The sequence below is a fragment of the Apodemus sylvaticus genome, chromosome 8 (assembly GCF_947179515.1).
Source record: "Apodemus sylvaticus chromosome 8, mApoSyl1.1, whole genome shotgun sequence".
In the NCBI taxonomy this organism is placed as follows: domain Eukaryota; kingdom Metazoa; phylum Chordata; class Mammalia; order Rodentia; family Muridae; genus Apodemus; species Apodemus sylvaticus.
Window position 1 is genome coordinate 92,946,118 of NC_067479.1, and position 25,456 is coordinate 92,971,573.

General features: G+C 42.8%; 1 protein-coding gene across 1 annotated transcript in view; it reads right to left on the bottom strand.

The window, feature by feature from the left end:
* Positions 1 to 25,456, bottom strand: part of Cacna2d3 (calcium voltage-gated channel auxiliary subunit alpha2delta 3) — an 827,632-nt gene that overhangs the window by 491,093 nt on the left and 311,083 nt on the right. The window contains exon 5 of the mRNA XM_052190624.1: positions 10,462 to 10,624. Within this exon, the coding sequence (XP_052046584.1) occupies positions 10,462 to 10,624 (163 nt within the window). The remainder of the gene's footprint in view (positions 1 to 10,461; positions 10,625 to 25,456) is intronic.

The window sequence follows — 25,456 nt, forward strand, 5'->3', positions numbered from 1 at the left end:
ACTGGCTTATACTGACCAACTCTTCCACATTCCTTCTGTAAGCCCATTCCAAAGACCTCTGAACCTGCTGGTCAGGTTTATCACAATAATGACTCAAGATAATAATTTTTCAAGATACGTTTTCTGTATTTGTTGTGTTGTTGATGATGGTGTTATGATAAAGTATCTACATAAAGCAACTGAAGTTAGGGAACTGGGCTACTGTGTAATAAAAGAGTAGAGTTCATCCTTGTGGGACAGACATGGCAGACACACAGGCAGAAGTGTGCAGCTAGGATTCTTTACATCATCCTGTACCAAGAAATAGAGAGTTGGGCCAAAAGCAGAGCCAGCCTACAACCTCCTATCCCTAGCTCTTCAGCTATGTGACTTCCCACTAGCATCCATATCTAGTGGTTCAATAATCTCTCCCAAAGGCTCTGATAACTGGGAAGCAAGTATTCAAACACATAAGTCTGTGCAGGACATTTAACATTCAAATGGTTCCACCTCCTAAACACATTGTACTGCACTTTCTGGCTGTGCAGAATGCCTTCTTTTGCATTGTAAATCATGACTTCCTTCCTCACTCATTGACTGTGTATTTGGATATGAAGGTTTGCAGGATTAAATGTGGAAATGCTTCATCTCCAGCATGTGTGAATCGTTGGTACTTATCAAAACTCTGGTGCAGAACTTGTTTTACATATTTAGAACACTTTCTGCTGTAACACTATGTGGTGAAGGGAAGAGATTGGAAGTGTTTATGTAAAATAAGAGTAGTTTTCATTTCTGATGGATTGTCACATGCTGGGAAGAAAATAGCATGATTTGACAAAAACAGAGACTTTTAACTTTTCTGCACATATGAAGTGTGCATGTAAACTTCTAGGGCACAGTTATCTGAATACTCAGGCAGAGCAAGGGGAGTAGAAATGGTGGCAGAGAGGGCACAGGACAGAAAAGCAGTATGCCCACAGGTTCTGGACTCATCTGCGTTCACATGGTTTGCCTACTTTATTGTGTAATTCATACCAAGTCTCTTAACCTCAATTTTTCTCATCTGGAAACTAATAACAATAGTACCTGCATTGATGAGTAGTATGTAGGATAACATTGTATTAAATTACACACCTTGTACATAATTAATATTTTGTGTTACTTAAAGGAAGAAAATTAGTGGTGGCCATATTTGTATGGACAGTTGGTAGACACCATGTTTTGGACAGAAGTTTCCATTAGCTTGTATTTGTGAAGAAAAATAGAAGGTGAGAAAAGACTTCTTTTATGTCCCTGTCAAGGCTAGTGCCACATACAACAGATGGAATCCCCTGACCCTTGTGAGAGGCCTGAGTCCCAAACAAGAAGAAAGTGATCGTTACTACTTCAAGCCATGCACTGTGTGATTGACAATGACAGTGCAGACAGCCATGCTGACTTCCACACAAAGAACTTCTCTAAGTCCAAGGAAGATGAGTGAGCACAGGTCACATGTACAGTGGGACCATGGTCACTGAAGGAAGGGACATCAGTCTTCAACACCTGCAGCTCTAGCCTCCTGGTACTTTCTATTCATGGTGTTTTATGAAGGACAATTGAAGTGATGTTCCTGAGATATAGGAGGGAGAAGTGCCACTTGGCTCTGCCATGGACATCCATAGGCATGAGCCATGTCACCAGGGACTTCACTGTCACCCTTCTTAGAATGACTCTAACTATCATGACTATTACAAACCTTTACCGTGCCACACCACAGGGCCCAGTGCTTAAGGTACACTTCAAACCCCATAACCACTTCCAGAACTAGGTCCTGCCATAATGCTTATTGCACACACAAGCAAGAGTAGATCTGAGCCCACTGAGAATAGTGCACTGAGTCACAGGGAAGGAATATCACACATACTGTCAGGCCAAGAACAAGCCCCAGGGCTAAGCACTGTGACCATCACTACCAAGAAAGCCTGGGGCACACACAAAGGACTTCCTGCTTCTCTCCACTGCTTCTTAAATCTGAGGCTAACCTGTATTTTGTTAGCAAAGCAGCCCCTTTCATGGGCACAAGGGCTAACGTGGTTACACATTGAACTGAACCAGGGAGAGGATTCTTAATCTGCTTTCCCACCCATCGCCACAGCTGGAACACCCACAGCTGCCATTTCCAGGGCATTAAAGGAATCTCCGTTTCTCTCCTAGAATTCAAAACAGCCCAGATGGCAAGTGCCCAAGAATGCGGTTATCAAGGAATAACTTTGAATTTTAAAGTCATTTCTTAAGAAGTAAAATAAATCAACTACTCTCTATAGTTAATGTCATGTTTCATGAATGCCAGGGTCAGGGCAAGAGAATGGCTGAAAACACTGTCAATCATTGTTCTGGTGCGGCCATGATTCTTCCCCGTCCCGACCTCCTCTTGGAAGTTCTCTAACCTAGGCCTGGCTTCTATCCAGCAGCAAAACTACATTTGATTTCCATATTTCCAAAAGCAGGAAGTTTCAGAGAGCAGTACCACTGCAGTAGGCACACACTTATAAACTGCTAGCTTCCTAAACAGTTAAAGTAAGGGAACTTACTTCAAAGCAAAACTCACACACAGATATTACAAAGGACCAACAATCAGGCAAAATCACCAGGGCACTACTCACAGGAAGACTCTGTTTAATCCAGTGATATTTGTGGAAAACGCCAATCATTCTGGGTCCTTGGATACATCCCCCAAAATATGAAGGGACAGCTCTATACCCCAAGTTCAAAGAATAATACTCATGTAAAAGAACCTGAAGACGATGCATAGGAAAGGAGAGGGAAGGGCTCAGCACTCTTGGAGCACATAAGATGAGGGGCCAGAGGATGACTCTGGGAAGAAGGCCATAGGCAAAGCCATAACTCTGAGACTAGGCTTTTAGTAAAGGATAGTTCTGTCCAGAGTCAAAGGGAAGGGATAAAGCAATCCAGATAGACGAGGACCTGAAGCTATTTAGGAAGATTGGAATCCTGGAATCTAAGACACGATGGAAAGGGTATCCTGTTAATAAGGGAAGTAGTCTAGACTCATGTTTTATAAGTGTTTATACTTTAGCCTTCTAACAGTGATGACAGAAAACCCCATCTGTATTTGGAGGTGAGAATCCTCTTCAGGTTTGCACAGGGTAATGTAGGAGCATGTGCCTTCTTCAGGTATCTGTAGTCTAGATGGGAATGAAGACTCAAAACAGCATCATACCCACTGACTAGCCTTCATGGTACTAGAAGGGACTCTGTAGCTGCCTGAGAAAAAAATAGTAATCATCAATATCCACCAGCTCAAACCCTTTGACCTCAACAGCAACCTACCTATAAGATATACTGGTGCAGCTGTACACAAATGGTATGGGATTCAGTAACTGTAGTTTTGGATTGGATTTAAGGCCAACTCCATGAAATGGTTCCAATGTCTAACATTGCTAAAGTGACCAGAACTTGGGACTAGGTAGGCCATGGGCCTAGGAGAAAACCTAATACTATTACTTTTGCTAAAAGAAGATAGCAATAAATTTACTCCTAATGACATAATATTATACCCATAGATCAGTGTCTCATCTGGGCCATATCAGAGAAGCTTCCTTTTGCAGTAGATGGGAATTAACACAGAGACCTACAACTTGACAATGTACAGAGACCAAGACTTTGGAGCACTTATTCTTAGTGGGATGTCTTCATCACTCTGTACCCCCAGCCCTACCCCTGAGACTCAGGGGTCTTCAGGGAAGGGCAAGTGTAAAGATAGAGCCAACAGTGATGGACGACTCATTGAAAATGGTGTCTTCCACATACAACAGGACTAATGAACGTATGAACTCACAGAGACTTTGGAAGCACACACACAAGACCAGCACATGTCAGGCTATACAGGATTTCAGCACTGAGATGAGGAATTAGATACCCGTGTCCCACCTATAGCCAATAAATTATCTATAACTGATTCCCATTGGCAAGGGAAAAATCAGTTTTCTTTCATGGCATGTCATTAGGTATATCAGCACTCTAGGGCAGGCCCTGTGTTCAAGAGAAGTTGGCCAGCACAAAATATACTCAACAATATTTTTGATCTTTTGGTTGCTTTTCTGTGGTTGTTTGGTTTGGTTTAGGAGAGGGTTCTATCTATTTTGATTTTTGGTTTTGTGTTTTGTTTTTATTTCTTCCTATTTTGTTTTTATTTGTTTCTTGGTTTTTCTCTGTTTTGGAAGAAGAAACAAAAGGAACATCAAGTTGGGTCAATATAAAGGTGGGAGGATACGAGAAGATCTGAGGAAGGGGAAAACATGATCAAAATATATTGTATAAAAAGGTTAATTATAAAATAAAGTTACTATTGGAAAAGGATAAATAGAATAACTCTAAAACAAACAAACAAACAATGTCAGCTGTCTGTGCTAGACACTGTTTTGAATGTTACAACTCCACCTACTCCAATGCTACAAATGACTTCAACCTTGCAGACCGGGAAACAGAGGCCCTGAGAGTTTCCCAAGTCCCCCAAACCACTGCTCATGAACAGTACTAACAGTCAAGTCCCCACCATCATCCAAAACCTCCTGGGTGATTTTGGAAATAATCCTACCATAGCACGGGGCAGTGGCTGGAGTGGACGTAGCCCAGTGATATAGGAACGGGGTCACCGAGGGCTTAGACAAGGACATAAACTCATTTTCTACCTGTCACAACTAGTAGCTAGAGTTATCTCACCAAGTTTTAGCTCAAGTAGTATCCTTGAACTCACTGCTAGAAAGAAGAGATGGAAAGAGTTCCCTGGAAGAGGATTGTCCCTTTTGCAGTCTATAACCCAAGGACTTGCTGTCACAGAAACACTAGGAGGAATCATGTTCCTGTACTGACCATGCCATATGTACAGGAGGAAGCAATAGGGACCATGTGCCTCCAAGGGAAGCTGACATGTATGCATGCATCACCCTCCAACCACTCATGTGCAATCTCTGAGCCAAATGAAAGCCTGTGGTGCTGAGGAAAAGAAAGGGCCCTGGGATATTCTTCTCCCAATAATATGACTTCCAAACAATACAAACGTGTAAGTGCATGTGTACACACATGTCATCCTGTGTTCATGTGCATGCACATAAAGTCAGAAGTATGAAGGAGTTATCCTTTAAACTTGAACCCCTCTACTCAAAACGTGGGTTTTGTCAGAGGTAGTTCCTGGGGCCTTCCTAAGGACTATAGTGACCAGGCAGCTACTGGACTGGGAAGAGGGATGACTTAACTGCTTTTTGTTAGAGGCAAAGCTTTGCTTTAGTCTGAAGACTCTGATATTGACCCAGAATTTGATTCTATAGCCCTCCTCACTTACATACTCTAGAGGAGCCAGGAGACAGGCAGGAAAGCAGGAGCCAAGCGCCCACAGGCCTCAGTTCAGAATCCCAAGGAGAAACAAACCATTAGAGTTGGAATTTATTCCTAACATTACCAGGTCACTCCCTGGTGCTTAGCACACCACCCCCTCCACTTCCCTCTGCATTGCCCCCACCCACATATTCAAAGAAAAAAAAGCAAGGAACTTTAAACAGCTTTTTTAAAGGGTTTGTGAAGGCTTCTTGCACATCAAATGGTTCTTCGTAAACAATATTTTAATGATTTCTGTGTAAACAAATCAGAAACATATGGATTAAATTTTCTTCAAAATATACACATGTAATTAAGGGGGAAAGTGCTTGGCAAAATGCATTTTGCATTTTATCAAACTCAACATTTGAAAAATAGGTTGAGACAGATGACAGATGCAAAACCAGAGAGCCTGCCTGTCCCACAACACACACATACACACACACACACACACACACACACACACACACGCACCTCCTTAGCAGGAGTCCCGAGTCTGCCTCGTTAGACCTCAGCTCTGTCTCTGAGCTGTCTAGAAGAACCGTGTGTACTGTAGCAGGCAAGCCACTCCCTCATGGTGATGGCTCTTGCAGAAGCCACTTCCATTTTGCAGGTCCCCTGAGCACAGCACAGCCTGGCAGTCCATTCTTGGCCTGATTGGCATTCACCTGGAAAGTCTAGTCGATGCATAGCCGAAGATACATCTTGTGATTCACTCATCCCCACAGCCTCTGCTAAGGTGGTGCCCCTCTGCCATCCCCCTCCATGAGTAAGCACAGAAAGGTAGCAGCAAAATTAGGTACTTGCTGGGCCTTCTCCTCCTCCATGCATGGGTTAAGTGCAAGTCTGTTTTCAGTTGCCCTCTTCCCTCATGTGTTCCTGGCAGCAAGCATTTGTCAGTGTACCACATCCAGGGTGTTGCATTGGGGTTCCTACCTCAAAAGTTCACCCTTCTCGATATAGTTGTGCATTTGGTGGGACTCCAGGCCCTAAGCTCCCCACCACAGCCCTCCAGGCCCAAGTCATGCACATGCCTCTTCCCCGTATGCCCTCCAAGCAGAATGCAGAGTCTTCTTCCTTCTCAGTCTTCTTTAGAGTGAGCATAGCCCTGGATATACTGCTCAACTCTTCTTGGCCAAGTTGTCAACTATACAATGCCTAACCTCAAGGCTTCCATGAGCATCTGATGGCTTCCCCATCCTCCCATGGCCTGACTAGACTTCTGAGACTCCGCAGAGCTATTTCTTGGATGATACCAGAAGCTTCTGGAGCCCAGCCTCCCTTGCTCAAGTCCTTATGCCTCTTGAGTAAAATCTTACTTGATTTTAGGGTTTAGTGCCTCTGCACTCCTAAAAGACCTACTCTCTAATGCTATTCACCATTGTGATGAGGTATTCGCGATGAATTTTGAGACACACATACATTTAAGCCATATTCATACTATATAGCCACCATGTGCCAGGCATCCTTGCCTATGCTTAATTTTTAACAATGCCTCATCAGCATCAGGTGTGCCATTACTTATCCAATATCACTCATGGTTGGAGAAACTGAGGCACACACTTGTATATAGTCACAGGTGTGCTGGTGGGATAAGCCATCAGAAACAAGACTGTCAACCAACAGATTCTCAAGGCTCCCCAGCAACTCCCTCTCCAATCAGCCTCATTCTAAGCTGCCCAATATCTTTTCCATTTCCTTTCCATTTGAAACAGCTGGAGTATGTCTCTATTGCTTTCAAAGCCCATGGAACAGCACAGCACTGGCTGACTAGGCAAGCAGAGCTCAGTAAATAACCTGAGACGATGCTCAAGAGAAGGGGACACTACATTGACTGTGGGGTTCCTGTCCTCAGAGAAGTCCAAGGACAGAATGAATGAACAGAAACAACACATGCGTAGCACAAAGCCAGGCATCACAAGGCACATACACTACCTAGAGCAAAGCATGGATGCTAGCAGGGTCCTGAGGCGCAAAGGAGGCTGCATTTGAGCTGCTTCTGAAGGGAAGGCATTTGGAGAAGCAGGGAGTGGAAAGGCAGGGGTGATATGAATTACTGATTATCGCCTGGGTGGGCAGATGAGTGAAATGGAAATGATGGAGTCCATTTGGAGGACAGGGCACTTTCTTTCACATATACACACATATACATGGACCATACATTGTGCAGACCCCTCACAGAATGCTTAGTAGTACAGATATGTATACATCTATATGTGGCATGTGCATGTAAATCTCACATGCTTTCAGATTCTTAAGGCATGCCCTACAAGTGATCCCCAAGCCTCATGTTCTCCAAGATGCCTATGAATGTAGCCCACAGAAAATCAGAAACATATTGAAACACTGTGCAATTAATTTATGATTGCCTTTATAAGTCAATTGTGGATTTCTTGGGTGTGGGTTTTGTAAATTAACTTGAGTTGCAATGTCAAAGGTTGGACAGACCTCAAAGGTATGCAACCAAGAGTGTAGGTTTATCCAGTCCTCTTCCAGATCACTGATGGTCTCCCAAAAGTGCCTGCCCCGTGCTTCATTTCTGGAAGTGTCACTTACAGCTCTAAAGGCCTCAGACTAGTCTTTCACATCTCCAAGAGTCAGACTCAAAGACCCTAACCATCTGCTAATAATATTTTATAAAGACTGCTGTATCAGAAGCCTAGAGATCCTCAAAGGGTTGGCTAAAGAGGTGAGAAAAACCAGCTCTTTGGAGCCCCTGTGGGACTCACACTTCTGTCTCAGCTTGTGAAGCTGCAGTATCTTCTGTAGTTGAGACAATAGTAACAGAGCAGCAACCGCAGGGGGAAGCATTGGCCTGGTTGCAGTAGAGGCAGAAAGCACATAGGAGAGCTGGGGGTTCTCTGCTGCTTTGATCTACAGCTAGAAATTCCACTCAACAACTAAGAACACGGAAGCATCTAAGAAGGATCAAACATTGCTGTGTGCTCAGGGGGTCCAAACTGCCAGAGGATAAGAACCCTGGGCTAGTTTCCTTTTCTAAAAGCAAGATTTCCACCCCAGGGACATCAGAGCCAGTGACCACGCCCAGAGCATGTGTTTTGTGTACAAGTCGTCAGAAACTAGATCTATGCTGGAGACTTCTAAACATGATATATATTTCTGCAGCTTGAAAAGAGACTTTGAGAGGCTGGTTTGAATTAGAGTGGAGTCAAGAATTTTCTTAACGTACTCCCCTCTCTTTCCTATGGGCAGTTGCTCCCTGCTTGCCTGAGACAAGATATAGCCCCTGGCTGACCCTGGCTCACCTCCCACAGCCTGGCAGGGTGACAATTGAACCTGGACAGGAAATGACAGGCAGATCCCATGAGGACTGACAAGGATGACTTAAATCTAATGATTAAACTCCTATAGCTCAGACTCTCAGACTGTTAGGATTCTGTAATCTTCATGATGCCATTGTAAAGCCTATGTGACCAATGACAATGTGAGTTCTTTACACATTGCTACCATCGAAAGGTGCCATTTTGCCTTTTAATCCCAAGTTGCAATTAAATCTCCATTATGGTGCTAACAGTTCAAGCAACCTTGAAGTCAAAGTCACTGTCATGTTTTAAAAGATCTTTTCTGGATTGTTTCGTGTCTGAAATGACTCTATAAAATCATCTTCATGGTTCATCTTCTTTTCTGAACATGTTTAATGCTAGAAATGGCCTTTTTCACCAGCTACCCCCGCACAAAAAGGCAGTTTCATTTAAGTCTTCAGCAGCTATTACTGCCATCCCAGAGGACTGACCTCAGCAGGGCAATGTTGAATGCCAAGGCGAGGCTCCCTTTGTGTCCTTGCAAGCCCAGACAGAGCCAGCCATAGCTCCTCTGAGACACTGTAGACTGTTATCAGTTTCCAAAAGGGAGTGAGAAAGAATACCTTTTCATCCACTAACAATATGAGCAGGAGAAGTGTGCTGCCCTGACTTTACTGTCCTCTGGCTTTGCAGAGATGCTTGCTATCTTGTTGATACAGCCTTCCGGTTATCCCATTACCACATCAGTTCCACGCCAGACTGCAAATTCTTGGACAGTTCACCCTGGGATCTCTAGTAACAGGCAAAATAGTTAATGAGAGCTGCCTGCCCTGACTCTGAAGACTGAATATAAGGCAAGCCAGGAAAGGGCACCACTGAGTGTCCAGCCATACGTCAGGGACAAAAGCAATGTCCTCAAGGTACAGAATTGGGAGCTTCTGGTTGACCAAGTCCCTTACTAGTGATTTAGAGTAATTCAGCAACTCATTTGATATGTATGCGATTTCCCAAATTGACTCTGCTTGCCTTGCAGTCTTTGGTACAATTGCTTAGCTATTTCTGTAAGTTTTGAGCATGACTCTCACATGCATAGACATACACATACACACACACACACACACAATTGTATCCCATTAAGTATGTAGCCCAGGCTGATCTTAAACTGAAAAATATAACCCTGCTTCTTTTTCTCTCTCCAAAGTGCTAGAACTACAAGGGTGTGCCACCATAGACAGCTTGGACACAATTAGTATTCCCATCACAGAGAAGAGGAACTGGTTGTCCCCGTTCCTTTGAGAACTGTCTATGAGAATCTGAACTTTGCATGTGGGATCACCATTAGAAGCAGGTGGAACATGGTGATTAGCCAGTATACCCGGATGACAATCCTTGGCCACTGAATTACCAATTCAAATGGGCTGAAGGGAAGGCTGGGCAAATCACTTCAATGTCCATGAAGCATGGATATGAGGGAGTCAAGCTGGGACACATAGAACCTTGTTATGCCCACACTTCTCTATGCTGTAAGGAGAGAGGACAGCCTCCAGCTTGGTCCCACAGCAATCCCAGAAACTCCCACACCTTAAATACCACCAAGGAAGGAAAATGGGAAAAGGAAGGGACAAACTGGGTTAGTAAACATGCTTACACAAAACGTCTGCAGATTTCTGCACCGCACATTAGCATGGAAGAGGGAAACAGCATCTGAGAGTCTCCAGGCAGAGCAGGCATGTAGTTAGCCCACCCTGCAGATATTTGAGTGGTTGATGTGTTGATGTACTAAGGATATGCGTCTCAGTTACTAACCTCTTCACCCTCTAGTGGCAGCAGGAGCGGGGAGTCTTACCTTTGTTGTACATGTTCGTTGGCACTTGGACATCACTCAGACTGATGTTCACAGGCAAATTATTAAAATGGTCATTGGGGGCTAAGATGAATTCCTTTCCCAGTTCCAAAAAGTTCCCGTCTTTGTCCCGCTCGTTGATCAGCACAGCGTTGAAGTATTCATACTGAAAGAGTAATTCAGACATATTAGAGTCCAGCGGTTCAGGCATGAGGGCTGATACTTCAAGGCAGGCACGGGTACACACAGTGTGTTGCCTCTCACTTGGGATGCCCGTCTGCGCATGGAGCCAGTCTTTAAATCTTTGCTACATTTGCATGGGTGACACAGCATTATAGGAATATTTTCCCGTGTCATTTAATATTCTTGAAGAAAACCTTTACCTTCATACACACAAAACTTTATTCTTGAAGATAGAACATGTCCAAACATAGCTTACACATTTAAGTTGAATGTGGTTTAAAAATCAATAAATAAGAAAATATATGCTATGTCAGATCACCACAGTTGGAGGGCTGGAAGGAAGTATAGGTTAGTAGTAGAAGAGGAAAAATAGCATTTGTTTTACAGAATTTATTCTTTTGTTAATTAGTTAACTAATTTGTTATTAGTTTATATGGTATTCTTTACACAGAATGCGTAGGGAAGACTTCACTGTTGTGCCAATCTTGTCAAGGGGCAATATGAGATGAGAATATCAGCTGAGAGAAGATCTAGAGCAGGCGTCTCCATCAGAGAGAGCAGCAAAGAAAAGGACTCCCCAATACAAGGGTATCAGTGCTTCCCACAGAGGCTTTGTCCTCACTGTCTCACGTCTACAGAATCCTAACTTCATTGTGGAAATTATTCTAAGGCCTTGAGGGATTAACTTGTTGAAGTCTCAAATATCATGAAATAATTGTCTATGAGAATCTTAACTTTGCAAATGGGGAAACAGTTCACAAAGTGTGTGCACCCTGTAACAAACTATAATGCTAATAAATAGACTGGCATTCAAACACTGGTGATCTACCCACTGTGAGAACATGTGCTGTTATCTATTGTACAATACGGAAAGACACTCAAGGGGTATGTTTAGTTGCAATTTACAGATCAGGATTGTAAAAGAATTATAATGATAAGGATATTAATGGAAAATAACAGGTGTGCAGTACAGAAACAGACTAATGGCTCATCTGCAGGAGAATCCATAAAAAATGCTAAAATTATAACACTGAAACAGACCTTAGGGGGAAAGCTCTTGATGGATAATGAGACAGTACGTAGCTAACAAAATAATCAGTGTTCTTGAAGGAATGTCAGTGGAAATTCCTTTTCCTGAAAACCAAGGAGGAAACTGGATTAAACTATTCTAGACCTATGGGACATTTGCAAATGTAAAGTGTGTGTATGTAGAATGGAAGAAAATTAATGATGAACAACGAACCACAGACCCAAGAATCTCAAAGGACACAAATCTCAATAAATATAAAAGTCTATGCTGGCACTTTCCATATTCAAACTACAGAAAATCAAGCATAATTCTTGAGAGATACTGGGGGGGGGGATGTTTCATCTCTAAAGAACTAAGTGCATTGGTTAACCTTGGATGTCAAGTCAACTCTGTCTAGAGGCAAGTAAAACCCAAGCAGGTGCACCTGTGAGAGAATTTTCTTAATTGCATCTTTTAAGAGGGGAAGGGGGGGTGGGAAGACCCACTGTGGATTTGGGCTACACTTTCTGGTGACAGCACAAATAAGGGACATAAAAGATGGAGACTTTTGCATTTGGCCTGCTCGCCTTCATTCTCCCTGGCAAGTTGATCTGTCCTGCTGGTATTACAACCTGCTTCTTTGGGATTCCAGGATACACTGAAGACCAGCTGAGGCGTGCAGTGTTGTGACTGAACAACAATCACATTACTGGTCTTCTCATTGGGAAAGAGCCATCGTTGGAGTAGCCAAACCACAGCCTCTAAGAAGTCCCCTTTAAGACAGATTCATTCTAGTAGCTCTGGTCCTTTAGAGAGGTGGTTCTCAGCCTGTGTGTCATAACTTCTTCGATGAACCTCTATCTCCAAAAGATATTTACATTACGATTCATAACAGTAGCAAAATTATAATTATAAAGTAGCAACAGAAATAATTTTAAGGCTGGGGATACTAAAGATGGAAACTGTATTGAAGAGCGGCAGCATTAGGAAGGTTAAGAACCACTGCAATAATGACTAAGACAGGAACCAAGACTATTACATCACATTTCTCTTATAAACCAGGAAAGCAAGAGGCAAGCTGAGTATACTGTTTAAAGTATCCAAAGCAACTCGATACCATCGAGGTGGAATTACGTATCCATAGGCACTTCTCCTTCACTTGTGAGGAAGAAATGGAGACCAGGTCACCTGGAAGTGGGAGGGGACTTGTCATTAGTACATCTGCCTGGCAAGAAGTCCAAGGCTTTTCATAGAAGGAAAAGAAAAGTGTCCAGAGCAGAAAGTACGGGTTGCATAAAGAACAAATGTGGTTACAAATTGTTCTCTGTAAACTTTAACTGATCAACCATGTAAAAGCTTGTTCAAAATAATGAACAAAACAAGTTATTGGAGGATAACGGCTGTTGAAGGAATTGTTTCGGCTGTGAGAGAGCAGGGGTTTATGGGGAAGGGGTGGAGAATGCTCTATGCTGTGGTTTGAAGAAGTTTCCTATAAAGTTCAGTTATGGTCAGTGTGATGACAATAGCACATACCTGATTCAGGACCCACCACCCCCGCCATGAGATTTGGAATCCAGATAGAAGGGCTTGATAGGGGAGTTCACCCCATGTGCTGTTCTGCCTCCTGCCATGTGACAATAGTGTTTCTCTCTGACAGAGGACTCTTTTCCTCAGCTTGGAGGAAAAGAGTAGGCATCGCACAGCACCAAGCATACTGGAACCTTTCATGTGGCCATCTAGCCTCCAAAATATGGGGAAAATACACTTCTGTTTCTACTAATCATCTAATCCTAGATATTCTTTTACAGGCATATAAATACACTAAGCTATTCACTCATGAGGTGTTTTCACTTCCAATGGAGTAGTATAAGCATATTTAAAGGAGCCCCAAAGTTCAAATTGAACATTTTCAGGCACATATGGGTAGCATTAATTAAGCATTTAAAAAAAGAAAGAAAAATACAAAGTTTAAAGGGAGATGTGGTAGGAAGAGTTGGGAGAAGCATGGGTGAATATGATCCTAACATACTGTATAAAATTATCAAGAAATTTAAAAAATATACTTTTTAAAAATGAAGTTTCACAACTAAAATCGAGTTGTAAAATTATGTTATAAACTCTAGGGAAACTACCAGATTTAAAAGTAAAATATAACATAAGTCAAGAGAGAAAACTAAGTCACATGAGATCTTCAGTTAGCTAGAGAAGGTAGATAAAGAAAAATATAAAATTAAGAACAAGCACAATTAAAACAATGCAGTATAGACATGGAAGAGGCCAGGACCCACAGGACAGAAAGAAACCAGCATAGTGGACTAAAGCAGCCTTCAACTAGATTTTACCCTATGGAAATCCCCTTTAAGCATAAACACGGGGGTATTTTAGAAGTCATGGGGAAGAAAAACACATCACGGAAGCACCAATGAGAAAGAAGCTGGAGCTGCTGCATTAACTTCAGACAATGAAGACTTGAGAAAAAGAAATCAGAGAAAAGGATGCTACAGAGGCACAACTTAATCATGAGGAAGGAAGCACTCAAACAAGACGTAACCACCCTCGATGTGCTCAATATGCACTCGACTAGCAACAGGCGACTGAAACACACACACAGCAAAGTCCAGTGGAACTACAAGGAGAAACAAATAAACCCACCCCTATGATACTCTCATCAGGGCTTTGTCAGCTATTACTGGGCTTCAGAGTAACAGAACAGGTGAAGTTAACAACAGCAGGGACGGGAGTGAACTGGCGTTGGTATAATAGATATGTCATCCAGGAAGAACACAACATATTTGCTTGCCTCACAGGTGAGGGTGTTTGCTACAAACATTCACCAGGATAGACTATGTTTGGGGCCATAACATATGCTTTCCAAGCTTAAAGGAATACAAACCACACCAAGCATGTGCTTTGTTCACAGCGGATTAGGGTAAAAATAAAAGACAGCTGAGCAGGGTAGTGGTGGTGGCATGCCTTTAATCTCAGCACTCAGGAGGATCTCTGAGTTCGAGGCCAGCCTGGTCTACAGAGTGACTTCTAGGACAGCTAGGGCTACATAGAGCTACCCTGTCTCAAAAAACAAAACAAAAGCAAACAAAGAAAAAAAAACAGACAGCTGAAAGATTCCCAGATATTTGTGGATTAAACAATACACTTCTAAATGACAGACACAGACCAAAAAAAAAAAAAAAATCCTTTGGAAAACTTTTAAAACATTAAGAAAATGATAATATAAGTGAACAAAACAAAATGCATGGAACAGTTAATAGAGCAATCATAGCACTGAATATACAATACATACTGAAAAAGCAAACAAGACCTAGAAACAACCACCTAAGCATCTATTCCAGGAAGCTTAGCATGATGGGCACATCCTATTTTAAAGTAAGGATGATTCAAATGAGATAACATTGCTTTTAATTTGCAGAACCAAAATCAGTGAAAGAAAAACCATGGAATTAATAGAGAAAATCAATGAAATCAGAAGCCTATTCCTTGAGAAGACTTATTACAGTGAAAAGACACCAAACAAAATCATCAATGAAAGGACTGGACATCAGACAGAGTCCAGGGGGCACTAGGTGCAAGGTACCCAACGTCCCGACCCAGGGCAATCCCTGGGTGCACTTAGCTCTTCTGGTTAAGGAGTTGCAACAGCACCTCTGAGATCTCTAAAATATGTCACTGGGAATGTTAGTTGAAAGCCAGTGTCAGGACTTACATTGATTTGTATGGGGGGGGGGGGGGGTTGGTCTTGTAACAGTATTACCTAGCAACTTAACCTGGTTGACATTTGTACAACTCCCTACCTAACAAGTGTACTACTGTAGTCAGTGAGGTCTATCTGAAGTATGATAATTGGATTTTCCCAAACATGGTGCAATATAACAAAGACTAAAGGTAGAAAAATAACATCACAAGCCTTCCTCCATAAACGTAAGGCATGTTCCATCACTCTGATAGATCCCTGAGAAAAACAGCTTTCGGGTATTTGTCTGCTGCTTTCAGAGGCTTCATTCATGTCCTACTGCTTTCTGACTGAAGAATGACAGAGCACTGTGACATGAGGGCTTGGTATAAACAAATTGTTCCTCTCCTATCCTGTCTGATAGGAGATGTACAGGAAGGGACCAGTGACAATCTACACTCTTTATAGCATCTCCTCAGTGACTTGGATGACCTACTTCCTCCAACTGAAACCCATCTCCCTTTCTCCCCCCCCTCCCAATAATGTCATCAAATCAGACACCAGTCATTGAGTTCATACTGATTATTCACAGCCACTGTGGCCTAGTCCTTTCTCAATGATTGAAGCCTCTTAGGAGGTTACTTCACTTCCAAGCTATAATACATATTAACTTAAATCTATCTGCATTCTGTTAGGCACTGATTTCCTGGATTCAGAAGCATAGAAGCGCTAATCAAAAATAATTTAGGGGACTTTATAAAAATTCAAAATCTCTATTAATTAAATCACCATTATAAAATAGGCAAGGAAGCTACTACTAAGCAAGAGCTGTTCGGAAGCCCCACCAGCGACTTGTACCAACAAAACATACCAAACTCACATGAGCCACTTAAAATTCCAGTCACGATATGGGCACATGTTATAAGAGAAGGCATATAAACAGCCAATGTGCAGACTAAAATATGTTCAACATCATTAGCCATCAGGGAAGTGAGGGAAAACAAAACCCCGATCACATGCTATTTCATATCCAAGGGATAGCTAAAATAAAGAACTCTGGCATTAAAATGCTGCCTCTGATACACAGTAACCAGAAATCTCATGTAGTTGCTTGTGAGAATATAAAATGCCATGAATATTTTGGTAAAATATTTTTGTGCCTTTTCACAAGGTAAAACACATATCACCCCTTTGCAAGATATTTCCTATCCATTCACACTGAGGCAGTGAGAGGCCAGTGATTGGAAGGGAGAGAGGAGGAGGAGCTAAGTGGGGGAGCGCTGGGTGGACCGCATGAGTGGAGGAGAGGGAGACACGGATATCCAGATGGCTTCACACGTATTTCTGGTGTTTTGGAGAGGTTAGAAATATTGGGATAAGACTTTAATCATTGTAAATTGGCATTGTGAAATTAGGAGTTTCTTATACATAAATATATTTGGTTAACTATTCAAGTTTAAGAGTCATGCTTTACTGGATACTTGGAAGGAGTGGGTGCTGGGCAGAAGCATGGGGCTCCCACCATTTAGAGTCTATGGTGGAGAGGAAACACAGCGTCCCGGGACGCTGTGGGAGCTAGAAGAGATTGGCTCCGCAGGGACAGTGAGAGCTGCCTTGAGCGAGACCCGCTAGGACTTGGTGCAGAGGCTTGGCGGGGTAGTACTCTTTTATAATTATTAAGAAGGAGGGGGAAGAGGGAAGAGGGAGGGAGGAAGGGAGGGAGGGAGGGGGAGATCCACACAAGTGGTGCAGAGAGGAGAGACAAGGATATCCAGGTGGCTTCAGACATATTTCTGGTGTTTTAGAGCGTCGCCCTGAACTGCACCCACCAGGACTTGGTGCAGAAACCTGGCGGGACAGTACTCTTTATTAATTATTTACTCCTACACCACCCTATGATCCATCGGTTCCAGCCTTAGGGAAATGAGAACATATGCCCACAAGAAAAATACTTGTGTGGATATTCAAAAAAAAAAAAACCCCTTTCATAACAGCCCCAAAATAGAAACAGCCAAGATACCCCAAGGGCTAAAGGGATAAACAAACCTTTAATATGTTCATGTGATGGTGGGATGGGTTACTCTTTGAAAACAAATTACTGATACACTGAGAGCATGAATAAAGCCCAGGTGCATTATGGGTACATGTGAGATTCCACTCATTGAAAGTTCTAGAGCAGGCAAGGTTACTACTGTACAGTTGTGAGGCAGGGTTGGAGTTGTTGGGAATCTTTCCTTTTCTATAGTGTGGGCCACACAGGTGTATTCATTTCTCAGTATTCATCAGATTGAATGCAAAAGCAAGCAAAACAAAAACAAAACCAAAACCTATGTTTCACTAAACAAGAATGAATGGAATTAATACCTCAAACATACAGTCACAAAGTCTTTTAATTATTTTTAAAATTATAGATCCCAGAACTTAATTTTCATGCATCTTCACATGTCTGGGCACATGTTTGTACATTTAGGTAGAGGCTGGAGGCAGGCATCTGGTGCCTTTCTCCACCATTGTCTACCTTATTTACGAAAGCAGGATCTCTCAAGGAACCCAAAGCTTGTGGGTTCTATTAGTCAAGCTAGCTAGGTTGTCCCAGGGCCCACATCTCAGCCTCAGGAGTGCTGGGATTACAGGGAAGCTATCACAGCTGCCAGGCTTTTACATGCATTCTGGGGACTTCAACTCTGCTCCCCATGCTTGCATGACAAGAACCGTATCCAAGGAGCCTTCTTTCTAGTCCCAAGTTCATAAACTATAACTACCAGAATTTATATTAATACCCCTTCTTTTTTTAAGCATAGTTTCCTTGATAAGCACCATAAATATAAGTAGTCATATTTTTCTCCTGAGACAGAAATACCTTAATCACCAGGGCCACGGAGCTTCTGATGAGGACTCTGCTTCCTAGGAATCTCCCATAAACCCACATGCTTCCTTCACAGACGGCCACAGATGCTTCTCAGGCTCAATCTCTCCCTCCCTACTCCCATGGGACTGATTGCTGCACTTCCCCAAACAAAGCGGTCGCCCACTCCCGAAGTGACTGCGCAGCTGTGACTCACACATCCTGGAGGCCGCTTCTAAACTGCCATGTAATTGGGTAAATCTCACAATTCAAGATGCACAGGAAGTGAGGATGGAAATACAACCATACTTTGCTCACTGGGGAATCATCTTTTATCAAGGACCATTGCGTGTTGAGCTTGTCCTGCCCAAGCCCAAGAGTCTGTTTGTATTGATTTTGAGAAGGCTTCCTTATTATAAGAATTATTCCTCAAGGAGCTGAGGTGAGATTCATAACAGTAGCAAAATTCCAATTATTATATAGCAACAGGAATAATGTTATGGTTGGGAGGTCACCACAACAGGAGGAAATGCTACTGAGGGGTTGTAGCACCAGGAAGTTTGAGAACCACTGTGGGTATCAGAGATCTAAGTCAGTCATCACCCTCGCTGGAATGTCTATTTACTCATGAAGCCATCTTTCTGGCCCTTTATTGAGTTTAACTAGGGCTATTCCTTGTAAGGCTTCTCAAAGCCTCCAACACATGGAAAATGAACAACATGTACATTAAGCTGGGCTGTGTTAGGCAAGGTGTCAGGTGAAACATTCTTCTGATTTGTCTGGCATGCTATTCATATGAACACCATAGAGCTCCCTTTACCTGTGTGTGTGTGTGTGTATATGTTTGCATGTGTGTGTGTATGTGAGCACATGTACTATCTTTTAATCAGTACACAAGTCCACACAGGACCAGTTCCATGCTATTAGAGCTGTATCTGTGTCCATATACCATGGCATTCCCAACTCCAGCACGGTGGCATCAAGGATAACTTGGTGGCTGACAGACTAGATGACAGGTTCAGCATCCACTTGGTTAGCAGGTGTCTCCTGTATTGTATGGACACTGTTCTTTGATCAGCTTTGTGCATCCACGTGATGTCAGGGAAGCTACTCAAAAGGACCCATGTGGACCAAAGACAAGGAAGCAGAGTGGGCACACTCACATCACTTAGTGGCATCTGCCACTATTCTGGATGCAGGAGTGGGTTCCGGAGAAGAGAGATGAGGTGACTGAACATTCTCGATATCAGATGAAGATAACTGAGGTCCAGTTGTCGATTCCTCTGACCTTTAGAGGTCCTCCTCCAAACTTGTCACTGACATAGAGCCTGGCTACTTTCAGTCCTGATAGGTCCAGGTCCAGCTGCAGGTGCCTAGGAAGGTTCTGCTTGCGTGCAGAGGGAAAGCTGCAGGCAACTGAAGCTTCTGTGACAGCATCTCTGCCAGGAGAAACTCAGTCCTCCTCTGAAAGACAGCCCAGCCCTTTCCCACCACCCACAGCCTTGAAACTCATCACTTCCTAGTTTAGGGGCTGGCAATCTAGAGAGTAAATATTTTAGGTTTTGCAGACCAAACAGTCTATGTTACAACATACAATTTGGCTATTTTAGTGAAGGCGGCCAAGTGCAAGGCATAAACAAAGGGGTGTGACTGTATTCCAATAAAACTTTATTTACACAAGCAAGCAGCTGGCAGAGGACAGCCTGCAAACCCTCATTTTCCTGTGCCCTGTCTAGATTCCTTCTTTGTTCTTTCTGTGTGACAGGAACTACTCTCCCTCAGCAAGATATCCCAAGGCAGTACATCTCCACACGGGCTGAACCTCGGCATAATTAAATTGTGTTCCTGGATACGGTCCAAGCACTGGGATTCTTTCAGCCCTCCCAAGAGACCCAGTGTGGAGCCCAGACTGAGTCATGGAGCTTTAGATAGTGGTTGCTACTTCTTCCTGTTCAGTATGTCACAAAACAGGACCTCAAGACACTACAAAAGGACCCGCTTTGTGGGTAGCAAACGTATGCTTTGCCTGTGATTCTTTTTTTAAAGATTTATTTATTATTATATCTAAGTATACCATAGTTGTCTTCAGATCTCATTAGGGATTGTTGTGAGCCACCATGTGGTTGCTGGGATTTGAACTCAAGACCTTTGGAAGAGCAGTCAGTGCACTTAACCACTGAGCCAACTCTCTAACCCCTGCCCTGGTGATTGATTCTCTTCTGCCTTTAAAATCTTTTGTTTGCTCCCTGTGCATGCATGCCACAGACATAGTCTCCTGTAACTTCAAAGAAAGGTGGGCCTCTACATCCCTCCACCCTGATAAACCTTTGAACATGACATGTGCAAATCATGGAATCCAGCCTGGAGTCTCATCATGCCTGGAGATCCTGAACACCCAGTTGAGCACCCTTTCAGGAAGTGACCATAGTCCCAGTGTCTCCAGAGAAAGGAGAGAGACAGAGAGACACATGAAATGACAGGATAGTCATGTACAGGATAATTGGGTGTTTACACATTGCCTGGGTTTGAGTCAATCTCCCTATCTGTAAGATGGGGTAACTGACTTCCTTCATGGCCTTGTGCTAAGCTACTATCACAGCACCCAGCACAGCTAGGAGAGGTAAAGACAACAATGGGTATCCATGGTAACAAATTCCACCCTACCTGCTTCTTCCTTTCCTTTATGGTAGTCACAAAACTGGAAATCCCTAAAGGATATATTTTGAAGGCTGATCTCCTTAGGACTGGTAGACATAATTCCCTGGCATCTGGCCTTCCCCAAAGCCCTCCCCTAACTTGCTTACTACAAAGCCCATACCCAAGGCATTAATAGACATGAGCAACAGACAACTCAGAGAGACATCTTCATATTTCTAACTAGCTAGGGATGAATCCTCGAGCTGCGATTCCTCTGCAGAGCCTGATTCCTCTGCAGAGCCTGATTCTTCTGCAGAGATTTCTTGAGTGTGGATTTCACACTGTGTACCATTCAAGATGCTAGATCCCAGCCTATTTGGCCCTAAGAACCAGACCTCAGGAGCTGAGTGCCCAGGGAGGCACCACGCTTGTTTTCTAAGGCACACTGACAGACTTATGACTCAGCTTCATTTTCTGTAGAGCTGAATAGGTGACACTCCTTCAGAAGCTGGACTAGGAAGGGATACGATATACAGGAGCAGTGGGCACCGTGCCAACAAGCAGCTCTCGGTGTGTTTGGGCTCTCCCCTCTCGAGCTTGTTTTCCAAACCTTTCTAGCTCTGGGATGGTAGCCAGCTTTTTATAACTTAGATTAGAAAATAAAAATTAATAGGAAGATTAGTCCCAAATGAACCGAGCCGACATCCAGTTCTCCAGGCAATCAGAGCCTGTGCCTAAGTGACATATACAGCTTCTAAAACCCAGCCCCTCTCAAAAGTCTAGTGCCATTTGGTTGCTGCTCGACAATCTCATTTTCTCTTCATGGGTGAAAATTGATTTGTAAATGATCTGTTCCAGGATATGTCTGAGTATTAGCATTACATTAACTCACTTCTAATTCCCCACGTGTCAGAGTTCCTTTAAGAAAGCAGATAATGAATATCCCTCTTCTGCCATCTGGAATCTGCAGCCTGGGAGTCCTCGTGTCTGACTATTAATGGCCCCCCTTAACCAGCTGCTTAGACAGACCTTGGGCAGCCGCCTTCTGCCGGCCACTTAGCATTCCATCTTGAGACCCTCGAGGTGGAATGTTCTACTCCAAAATGCTGAATTCAAATCCCAGCTCTGCTGCTATGCCACAAACTCTGCTAAGCCCTGTCTATTGAATGAGTTAGCAACCATCCCTGTTATAATGGAGTTAAAGTCACATATTGTGCCCCCAGCCCAGATCATGGTATTGGGTTCAAATATATATTACTGCCTTTATTGTGGCTCAAACACAGTCGAATAGCAGAAGTTTCCTAAGCTTCTAACTACTAAGGCTTAAACATGTTGAAACAGCTGGTAGAGCTGATGGATAAGCAAAGGGAAGGGTTGTGGTATGAGAATACAAGGTAAATATTGGGGCTTTCCATTGCTGTGTCACAAGACCTGACAATTAAGGGAAGACTTTGTCTGTTTTATGGTTTTAGATGGTTCAGTTTATGGTGGCTTTACCCTCTCATGCACTTGGGTAAAACATCACTGAGGAAAGGGCCTGACAGAGGTGCTTCTGTGTGGCAGGCTGGAAGGAGGAAGAGGGGCTTCCAGAGTCAGGCTAGCTTTCTCCTTTCCCCACATGTATTGGGTCTGGGCGCTTAGCACATGGGTGTGGTCCTAGCCATAATTAAAGCAAGTTCCCATACCCTGCCACTAAAGTTCTGTGGAGATGTGTCTTACCTGTAATCCTATATCTAGTTAAGATAACCCTGATGACTAACTGTCCTGCAAAACAAGCCTAGGTCAGCGCCACCCCTTTCATCTTGACCCTCAGCCTCCTTTTGGATCTTCCAAAAGTCTAAGAAGACTGAGAATGTGGGCCATCTCTGTATTCAATCCTTCAGGGGGGCTTCTACTGCTCTTAGGTCACCCAATATCAAACTTTGTCTTTCACATACTCATACACAAATGAACAGACAGACAGACACATTCACACACTGTTTAGACACAATCATCTTCATGCCACCTATCTAAGCAGAAGTATCCATGAAGAACTCATGTATACACCACTGTCAGTTATGCTGCACCTATGTTTGTAAGTGAACCTTTGTTCTTCTGATCACAGTGTAGGTAAGGTTATCTGAAAAGTAAACTCATGCCTTGATTTAGGAGCAAAGGGCATGATTGACATCTAAGGAGAAAATCTTGCTGAGGAGAAAGGAAAGGCTGATGTGGAGAAGGTTACTTTGGTCTGTGTAGCAACTCTCCTACCTTTCAGTAAGAGCTCCTAATTCTCCTTAGTACAGGTTTTAATCAAACTTCTCAGCCATACTTCAAGAAAGAGCATCTGACTTAAATCAGCCTATTAAATTATTTTTCAGGGAATGCTATGAAGAATAGAAGACAGAGCTCCTCACATTCATTATCCAAGGGCCAAGATGCCCCACTGTTTGTTTTGGGATGTTAATATTTTGCTCACAAAAGAACCTTCCTATTTTCAGAACCATCACAGAGCAAAAAAAAACCAAAGAGAAATACCCAGAATGTGTCTATGTTAATGCCTCTCTGTTCTAAGATTGGCTTTATCTTATCACAATTTTTATCCAATTTTCTAAACCTATGAAAGGGGAAAGGGTAGGATGTTGTATGGAGGGGGATGGACAATGGGATCAAGTTTACAAAGATGATTCTTGGAGCCCATATGTATGATAATAGAAGGGGTTTCTATGAGGGTGTACGACTGCTCAACTGGGTGACATTCCCAAAATGGAGTACTACCTACATTATAAAGAAAAAAATTATTACATGTTTTGGGATGCATGTGTATCTTCTTGTGCTCATTCACTTGTTTCTCTCTCTCTCTCTCTCTCTCTCTCTCTCTCTCTCTCTCTCTCTCTCCCTGTGTGTGTGTGTGTGTGTGTGTGTGTGTGTGTGTGTGTGTGTGTGAGAGAGAGAGAGAGAGAGAGAGAGAGAGAGAAACAAGTGAATGAGCACAAGAATATACCCACTCCCTATGGAGGTTAGAGAATAAATGTAGAAGTCAGCTATTGCCGTCTACCACGTGGGTCTCTGGGATTGAACTCAACTTGTCAGTCTTGGTGGTAAGCACCTTTACCCACTGAGCCACTTCACTGACCTATACCACGGGAGTTTTATAAGCACCTTCTGAGATAATAGCCAAATATAAAATCATCAATTGGAACAACTGAATGGATTGCATTCAAGAACTTCAACAGCTGAAGCTCAGCACAGGGCCTCTGCACACAAATCAGAAAACCAATTTAGACAACTAACCATCCTATAATGAGCTGCTTCACAGGCCAGCAAATAGACTTCCTTGGTCTATTCATGGATTTGAATCTCTAATGAGTAGCATGTTATGGAAGGATAAGGTTGGGCTTTGGCCACAAGGCACTGTGAGTAGTTGAACTCCCTGACTATAAAGCTAATCTATGACTATAGTGTTGCATATTAATAATAGTGACCTGTATTTAACATTATCTAGCTAAGTTCTTCTTCAAAGTGAGTCAGACCATTTCCAATATATTAAGAAAAGGTTTCTGCACAAAGTATAATTTAAGAAATAAATCAGCCCTTGTTCCCACACCATGCTAACTTTGCCATTCCCACTTAGAAGAGTTAAGAAGCAATTAAAAGATAGACACTGGATCTGTGGCCTCATTATCAAGATGATGACTGCAATTTAGAATGTTCTAGTACTTAATATCCTTGTGGTCCAGTTGTGCTTGTGAAGTACTTTATGTTACTTACAAGATGTTAATTAGAGAAGGAGACAATCAGGGCTACAGGATGTACATCACAGAAGGACATAATGCCTGTTTCCAGTTGCTAAGGTAACAAATTATACTAATATGGTTTTTATCACTAAGTACTGTCTTAAACATCAGAGTTTCTCTCTGATAAAAATTAAGAAGTAAAAGGGAAAAATGGTAGCTCACCAGATGAGATTACCACTAGCAAACCTGTAGTGAGGCGCCGAGTTACCAGTGGTGCTAGGGAGAACGAACAGGAAAATAACAAGGTCTTCTAGATATACAAAATGCTATAATTTAGGTCTTTGCACCCCCAAAAGCCAGAATGTTAAAGGCTGACTCTCCAAATTGCAGTATTTTTAGAAAGTACAAGGTTTGAGAGGTGGGCCCAGCAAGAGGAAACTGGTGGTTAGGAACATGCACTTGTAATGGGAAGTACTTGTGTATATATACTTGTGTCTTTTCTCTTTTCTCTGCCCTTTCTTGTTATCATGACTTAAGATGCTCTTTTGTCACATGTTCCTATCATTGTCCTGCCTCAACATGGGCTCAAAAACAATGAGGCCAATCAACCACTGATCGAAACGTTCAAACTGTGAGCCAAAACAAACCTTTCCTCTTCCTTAGTTCACAAGAATGGGCATTTTACTGCAGTAGCAGAAAACTACCTAACGCATAAAGAATATCTACAAATTCACAAGATCTAAAAAATTATTATTTCCTGTTCCACACACAATAAGTTCTGTGCTTTCCAAAAATTGCTAATATTCTAGAACATTGCATTATGGGAGCTGGGGAAATGGCTCAAATAGAAAAATGCCTACAACAAGGATTGAGGAGCCAAGTTCAAACCTCAAGTACTCCCCTAAAATCTGTGCATAGTG